Source organism: Coptis chinensis, chromosome 3, assembly GCF_015680905.1.
Source record: "Coptis chinensis isolate HL-2020 chromosome 3, ASM1568090v1, whole genome shotgun sequence".
NCBI lineage: Eukaryota > Viridiplantae > Streptophyta > Magnoliopsida > Ranunculales > Ranunculaceae > Coptis > Coptis chinensis.
Genome location: NC_141458.1, coordinates 21,196,502 through 21,205,372, shown reverse-complemented (window position 1 = coordinate 21,205,372; position 8,871 = coordinate 21,196,502). Strand labels below are relative to the sequence as shown.

General features: G+C 38.4%; 1 protein-coding gene across 1 annotated transcript; it reads left to right on the top strand.

Moving 5' to 3' along the window:
• Nucleotides 1-4,740: 4,740 nt before the first annotated feature.
• Nucleotides 4,741-5,918, top strand: LOC147508576 (uncharacterized). The gene has a single exon (XM_086601025.1). The coding sequence runs from the start codon at nucleotides 4,785-4,787 to the stop codon at nucleotides 5,769-5,771; it is 987 nt and encodes a 328-aa protein (XP_086457151.1). The 5' UTR covers nucleotides 4,741-4,784; the 3' UTR covers nucleotides 5,772-5,918.
• The last annotated feature ends 2,953 nt before the right edge of the window (nucleotides 5,919-8,871 follow it).

Below are 8,871 nucleotides of genomic sequence, written 5' to 3'. Positions count from 1 at the left end.
TGTGAGTTTTTGGATTTAAAGGTTCATAGTGTATCTTTGGGTATGAAACTTTACATATATGATTGTGGGAGTATTTGAAACTTATTGTATGTGATTATATATAGTATAAATTATTGTTTTCCTTAAAGGTACATACAAGGATATTGATATTTATTGATTAAGAGCTGCGTAAGGCTTGATTCTAATCTTGAAAGATTGGATAGGTAGGCGCGCAACCTTATGTACAGATGCAACCACTATATTATATATTATATATTATATATTAGTTTTGTGATAATTATGTGTATAATGTTAATATTTAATTGTGTATGTGATTATAGCTGTTTGAATTGTATTTGATTGATGAATATTCGTGTTGTGTTCAACGATATTTAAATGCATGATTGATGTGCATTGATGCGTGAAAATAACTTTTTGCACGTGTGATCAATTGTTGTGCATGATTAATGATAGTATAATGATAAGTGAGCTGAGAATAATATTTTCAATGAGTCGGTCACACCTTCAGAACTCTCCACGCCTTAGGATTTGGTAATGATATATTATGACTTGAGATGTCATGTGATAGGAAGGTATTCATTGAATATACCATGAATGACCTGTTAGTGTTATGATGGGTATTCCTTGAATGTGATGGGAATGACTTGTTAGTGTTATGATAGGTATTCCTTGAATGTGGTGGGAATGACCCAAGGTATTCATTGAATGTGCCATGAATGACCTGTTAGTGTATGATAGGTATTCCTTGATTGTGGCGGGAATGACTCAAGGTATTCATTGAATGTTCCATGAATGACTTAGATATTGAATGCCCATAAGAGGCTGTGATTATGCGAATGGAAAGCCCAGAGATGGTTATGACTCACAAGTTACGAGTTTGCAAGATGTAAATATGTTCCTGGAGGCGATATCCCCGCTTGGGACATATGTCTTGTAGTGGTACTCGGTGTGAGAGAGGCACACAGGTATGTGTGATTTGGCAAATGTGTGAAGTGCAAATCGTGGAGTAAGAACTAAAAGTGAGGTCAATAAATAAGTGATTAGTAAACAAGATACATTATGGAATTGAATTAACAAAAATTATGTGAATTTGTGTGATGTTATAGATGTGAAATGTGATTGTGAATAATATTAGTGAATGCTTGTGATCTTTTATATGATTGCAAAATGACTATAATTTGATATGTTATTATGAAAATATTAATAACTTGTGATAGTCTGAGATCTATGGTTATGCACGCAGAAACTTTATGACGTAATGATGTCATGTGAATGACTACCCTCGATATATGTATTATGATAAGTGGTATTCTCCGAATATACGGGACGAACTAGGTTGTATCAATTAGACTTAAATGTCTTAAATGAGGTTTGATTATGAATGGAAATTTGACTGGCTGAGATAAATAATTTTATTGTGATGTCTAACTCTGTTTTGCATGAGGGCATGATATATTAATCTTTTATGCAGGGACGTAAATATCCTACCCTAAGACGACGTGTTGGCTTAAAGGTAAGGTGTATCAAACTCATATTTAATTAGGTTATCATATGTGCATTTAATAAATAGAATGTAAGTGGTATTTATGTTATGAGTTATTTTGGAAAGTGGGAATGATGAGTACTGTTATATGATGAGATTTTTAGAATTGTATATTGGGGGTGAAATATTACTTGGGAAGAAACTACATGCCATTTTGAAAAAACGGAATTAACTTGTCTTCCAATTTGAAATGATTGTAATAGTATATTCCTTTATTTGAAATATTAAACATGTTGTTTTTATTTTAGTCTTATTTATACCAGCAAATTCAATTTGCTGACCCATGTTTTCTTTGTTTTACAACGTGGGTGTGTTCTTGGAAACATAGATTGTGGAGTGCAGTGGATGAGGACACGTGATTTGGATTTGCTCTTAGAGTCTTCTGGTTTAAGTTTTTCTTAAGTGTACGGTTTTGTTTTTGAGATAGATGTAATAGAGTTGGTTAGTTTCTTTGTAGTTTAATAATGTGATTGAAGGATTGTTCCTTTTGGTTTTCAATTTGATCTCAGATTTTAATATCGTGGTTGATAATATATTATTAGGATTTCGTTTTATCCTGAGTTTTTAGATAATTGAATAGGGTGAGGATTGAGATAATTATATCTTGGATAATTCCCTATTTTAAATATTCTGGAAATTTGGGGTGTGACACAGATCATCTCAATGTTGACCATACTGAAATGTATAATTGGTCTATTATTTGGTAAAGACTTTTTGAAACTATCAAAGACTATATTGAAACTATTAAAGATTTTTTTTTTGGTAAAGACTTCAAAGACTTGTTTGAGCTACGAACCTTAATAACAATTTAACATTTAAACAATTTGTCAAAGCTTAATTTTTTTTTCAGAATTGGTCTTGCGCTCTCATTAACAAATTTTTTGCATCCAATCAATGATTGCTAACAACACCACCATCGGCCCTGTCCTTTCCATGTCTGTGACCTATTTTGTTTTATATTTCTAAACGTAGTCAAGTTTGATTGGGTTATCGATCGCTGGTAATGCATTTGTATTTCCGGGATATAGTATCAGCTCTGATCTGCAAACAACAGGTCGTGAATAATTCCCCAAGCACGTCTCTCTCTCTCCATGGCCACGGACTATAGGTTTTGCAACTCAGTGGACATTGCTTGCTAATGTTGATTCGCTTTATTACTGGCTTTTTATAAGATAGAAGGATATACATTGTGAGCTATTGACACAAAACTCGCCTACTGGGTAATATTTATAGGTACATTCCACAATAACAAATCAAACCTCAAGACAACACAATATGTTACCTGTAAGTACGTAAACCTATAATAGGTGAGATAGGGTATTCTCCCATCTGTTCACCATGTAGGTTTTCCTATTACAACTAACGTGTCATTGTTATCCAGATTTGCTCCAAACTTAGCATCTTTATCTAATTATCTGCTACTAGATTTACTTCTATGTAGTATGTTGTCATCCAAATGGCTTGCAACTTCTCTTTGCATTTGTTCCACCTAGATTGTAGCTCCCATCGTAAGTTGTTTTTCCCTATTATCGTGATCATCCAAATGTAAAAGACATGATTGTAGATGGAAACGATTGGACGATTGATATTGTTAATTCACTTTTCATATTACTGATATAAAAATGTATTGAGCTTCCAGTTGTGCACTTGTGCTAGTCTTGGGAACATCATGCTATGTATTTCCTCACACTAAAACTTTCCTAACAATTAAGGCAGTGTCCTTTGGGAGAATTTTTTTGCTCCTATATGCTTAGGAGTGAAAAGTCTCCTAAGCACCCATCTACCATACATTCACCATCTTTTTAACTAATGATTAACTCTAGTATTTGAAATCTAACCAAACATTTATTTTATTTTCTCTCCAAATCTTTTCATTTTTTTCTCCACAATTTTTTTTCTTTAATCCATATTTCCACGCACCAAAAAAGGAAACAAGTTCAACAAGGTGTGGGCCTGGTGTTTTTCCATAACAATATAATGCTAGTACTCTGGCACGTGCCCACGACACGTTTAAAACAAAAAACAGCGAAATAGTTGGGTGAAGGGTTTGACTTTAACAAAAAAAATAAAAAACTAAAAAATCGTTCTTGTCGTTTTGTGCTAACGGTATTTTCCACAGCGCATCCGACTCACTCGCCTACGCCTCTTTATAATGTAGAAAGATGATGCTTTGCAAAACGCAAAGTCAGTAGAATTTTTAGCAAATAAACAAGGGTTAATTAGTATTATCCCCCACTAGATAAGCCAATTAAGATCCCCCACTAGATGGGGAAATTAGGGTCTCCTCCAAGTACAAAAAAAAAAAAAAAAAAATCAACTTGAGTTGACCGTATTTTTAGGAGGGTGGGGTGGGGTGGGGTGGGGGTGAGAGACTCTAATTGGCTCATGGGGGCATAGTACAAAATATCAGGATATGGGTATTTATCGATACTCAATTTCTGGATATGTATCGTGGATATATCCCTCTCTTTGGGGATATTTGACATTGTTTCACATGCAAATATCGTGGATATATCTAAAATATTGACAAATATCATGGATATTGTGGATATTTCTTGATATATAATGATACATTATTTATATTTATTTAAAATATAATGGTAAATATTAAATAAAATTATTATATACACAAAATATCGTTAAATATCTCCAAATATCCCCAAATATCACAAATATTGCAAATATCGCCAAAATATCATCGATATTTACAATCGTATATATCTCTTAACATATCGTGATATTTATATATCTTTTTCTGAAATCTGAATAGATATCTCCAAATATTACGATATATCGGGATATTTTGTACTATGCATGGGGTAACACTAACTAACCCTTCACCCAATAAACAATAGTTGTGGACCTGTGGATGAATGGTTCATATTGGATAAATTATATAATATATTTGCCAACAGCTAAAAATCGCAATCAAACAGTGGCAAATTTCATTAAGATGTAGGGCTAGCGTTTGACCTGGGCGCAGAGTTGCGGGTCTTGGCCGTCTATGGTTTTGTTTCATTCTGTTTTGTTTATTTTTCTTTGGAGAAACAGAGGCAAGTAGGCAACGCGTTAAATTTAAAAAAGTCGGAGTTTTATATTTCTTAAGTTAACCATGATTAAGATATGAGACACGTATACACATATTATTGGTCTTCGTGAGCACAAACAGCCATATATACCCCATGGGCAGCATTCAGAGCCAAAACACTAGCTCAAGTCAGCCAGAGACATATCAAGAACAATGGCCAAGACCTACACTTCTGAGCCTCTGGGTGTGATGCAAATTCTGAAGGGTGTCCCCAAGCTTTTTCACAGAAATAAGAAAATCATCCTGTTTATCATCCTTTCCACCGTGGTCTCTTACGCCTTTATTGATTTATCGATAAAATCATACTACGCCAACAACAATGATTTGTCGACAAATTCATACTCCAACAATGATGATTTGTCGATGAACGCTACAAACCCTGCCTCGTTTAATATGACTCCTACAAGCCTAGTATCTCTCAAACTATTCTTGAAAACTCAAAAAGATTTCCCGTTTTTTATGTTAGTGGACTTGTTCCTCGCGACTGCCCTCTCAATAGTTTCCATGGTTGCTATAATATATGTGTCTGCCATGTCTTATTTGGGAAAGGACTTGACACTCAAGGACCTGTTTTTGAGAATCAGAAACGTATGGACAAGGCCAGTGATCACCTGGTTTTACGTTTCCCTTTTATATGCAGGTTTCTTTTGTTTGGTTTTCCCAGTATCTTTTGTCGTTGTACTTGCTAGTAGTAGGGGTTCTCTCAGTATAGCAGCGGTCGGTATGATTGTTCTCTTTTGCCTCGCTATGTTCTTGCATCTCTATCTAGCTTTAATTTGGATATGTAGTATGGTAGTTTCAGTACTTGAAGATTGTCATGGATTGCAAGCACTTGGCAAAGCTGAAAAACTTATCAAGGGGAAAAAGGTTGTAGGAATTGCTTTAACCTTTGTTGTTATGATTCTTTATGGTGCCAGTTTTCTTGTTTCTATTATGATAAACAAGAATCACCAAGCATCAAAACTCCAGTTATTATTCATGTATGCAATAGACATCAAACTGTTGGTGAAGGTACTGAGTGTGATGGCGTACACACTGTTCTACTTTGAGCGTAAAGAAACCCATGGCGAACAAGTAGATGATGATGAGGACATTGTGTATGGCAGAGTATCCACAGTTGCCCTTGTTGAGTCTCCATGATTATGTAGCTTAAACCTTGACCTTTGTTTATCTTCTTCATTTTTTGTGATCCCCGAAGATTATTGTAATTTAACGAAGTATTAGTATGAGAAATTTGGAGGAAAATAATTAATGTTTATAAAGTAGGTGCATATTGGAACAACAGAACAGATTGTGCCTTCACATAAAAAGTGCTCTTGAGTTTACACATAAACTAACTAAAGGACACTGCTTTAATTGTTAGGAAAATTATAGTGTGAGGAAATACAGAACATGTTCCCAAGGGAATCACAACTGGAAGCTCAATACACTTCTACATCAGTAATATGAAAAGCGAATTAACAATATCAATCATCCACTCATTTCCATCTACAATCACCCAATCATGTCTTTTACATGTGGTTGATCTCAGTAATACGAAAAGCCAATCAACATTAACAAGCAATGGCCACTGAATTGCAAAACCTAATTGCAGAAGAAAGTCCGTGCCTATGGAGAGAGAGAGACTGTTGGAGTTATCCCTCACATGAGGAGAAAAAGAGTTCAGTTTGCGTGGAGAAGCTTGAGCGCGCACGCACTCCTATTGGTCTTGCTCCAGGCGCGCCCGCGCCCATGCCTATTTTGGCCAGGATTTCTAATTTTGCGAAATCGCGAGTTTGCAATATAAGGTTTGGGTTTTTGGCAAAACCTAACACATGCTAAGACACGAAAATATACAGCACACAGAGAGGAAACCCAATCTTGAAAGCAATTAAGATTGAGAGACAACCATTACGGAGAAACAACCCTGTAAAGAGAGAGGAGTAATCTAGTAAGGTGAGAGACTAAAAAGAGTGATTGTAATCTTCCTTCCCACTTTATAAAAAGATTATCTCTTGTGGAAGTAGGCACCATTGGCCGAACCACGGTATATCTTTGTGTTGTGGTATGCTTTTACTGCTTTACATTATTATCTGTTGTTAATAGTTGTTTAGTGAATTGGGCATGTTAGTTTGGTTGTAGGGAATATTTAGATTGTTGTCTGGAGTTGTTGTGTGTACCCTATGTCATATTTCCGGTCCAAAGTGTACTCAGACTATGAACCGGGTGTAAGATTGGCCGGACGGTTTTGGGGCAAACACTTTGGATAATCCGGTCCTCTAATCCGTTAGAGTTCACAACGGGTTTAAGGCCCATCCGGGTGGCCCAAGTTCGTGGACCCAATCCGTCCGGATCATTCTGATCCAGTCACCCGATAAGATCCTAATGCAATCCGATAAGATCTTGCACAAGGATAGAATGGAATCTTAGAGAATGATCCTATTTTAGATAGAGTCATGATAGGATTCATGAAAGAATGCAATCTCCGAGAATCACTTTCTTGGCCGCCAAGGCAGGAGATTGCTATATATACGGAGGCTTCTGCATCCTCCAGAACTACGTTTTTAAGAGACTTGATCCCGGATTCCTCACTGGGTACGTAGGCAACCAGAACGTTGGTGCAGTCTCTCTTCCTCAAAAATCCCAATCCCCCATCTCTTTCGAGCCTTCGGAAGCACCATCACATCGGGAGTGTCGGGTTAACGTTTTGCCCCGACATTCTTTGGCGCCGTCTGTGGGGACCGAACCCACGACCACGTGGTATTCCGTTGGAGTTTGATATCATCGGCCTTATTTTTCATACGTCCTTGTTACCATGGCTGAACAAATTGCGATGAGTAATATCGAGAAGAACGCTACCGGCATGTAGCAACTCGCAAAACATGGAGACTATTCCGGGCACCACTACGGAGGTGGGGCGGTCGAAGTCGTCGTAGATCTTTCTCTCGAGCGGAGGAAACCGGTATGCGGGAAGTAGTTCCACACACTCTGGAGCCATTAGGGGACTCGGAATCTAATCGCGGTCCTCGCCGCAATCTTTGTCGGAGAACACGAGCTGCCGAGAATCCACGTCAGGGATGGTCCTGCTGAACCCACCCGTGATGCTACTGCACGACGTCCAATAAGGGGCCGGGGAGGCCGACATGCTAACCCATGTGCCTCCATCCGGAACTTGCAATACCAATCGGATCCAGCTCTAATCTCTCTTTTGACAAGAGTAGTTGCAGAAAACGAAAATTTGAGAAATCAACTAGGCAAACGGCCTAGAGACCCTGCGGAGCACCAATCGGTCGAGTCCCCTTTGTCCGCCACGTAGGCAAAGGCAACGGGCCGAACCGACAGAGCGCGAAGATCCTAATAATGGCCAAAACCTTATTCACAATAATGGTCAAGCTAGAGATCCAAGCCAAAGCCGGACTGTCCACCCTATCGTGTCTGTCCACACTCATTCACAGTCAAACAATGTCTGGGATCGTTTGGGCACAAATCCTCAGACACACCAGTCACAACAATCTGGAACGCTAGCAAATGCATTGAGTTCCAGTTCGGAAACACCGCCATCCGTGGATGTGTCCGGATCAAGATATGAATCCCAACACACAAATCAGAATGAGAGTCCGCTACCTGCTAACAGAGTGGCAGGCAGAAGGCGGGGTAGAATCGAACATCGGCAACGACCGAATCCCCTTCGAATCTTAGCCCGCGATGAACGGATCTGGAGAGAAGAGAATCAAGATGAGGACAGCTGTGAGAATATGAATGAACAAAGGGTTAAGGAATTGATTAACCAAGCCGTGACCAGGCAAACCATCATAGACGATCCACTCTTGGAAAGGGCTGTGCGAGGTCCGAAATTTTCACCCTTTGTAAATGACATTCGAGACTGTGCTCATCTTGAGACATTCAAACAGCCCCCTCTTCCGACTTACGATGACGTGGATGGCTGTCCGAACGAGCACGCCATGAGCTACCAAGCGGCTATGACCTTATGGGAATTTCATGAGTCGTTAATGTGTCGTATTTTTCCAGCGACGTTGAAAGGATACACACTATCACGGTTCAACAAGTTGCCTCAGCGTTCAATTGATTCATTTACCAAGCTCGGCGATATGTTCGTTGAGCGTTTTCGATCAACATGAAGACGAAGAAGAGTCCGAGCACAATCGTTCAATCTCACTATGGAAAAAGGCTAAACAATTAAGAGTTTGGTACGACGGTTCGGGAAGCTTCACCGGTTCGGATGTGAGTGATGCTTTCGCAA

Coding starts and splice junctions, on each gene's coding strand:
- LOC147508576 (XM_086601025.1), top strand. CDS start 4,785: ATGGCCAAGACCTACACTTCTGAGCCTCTGGGTGTGATGCAAATTCTG.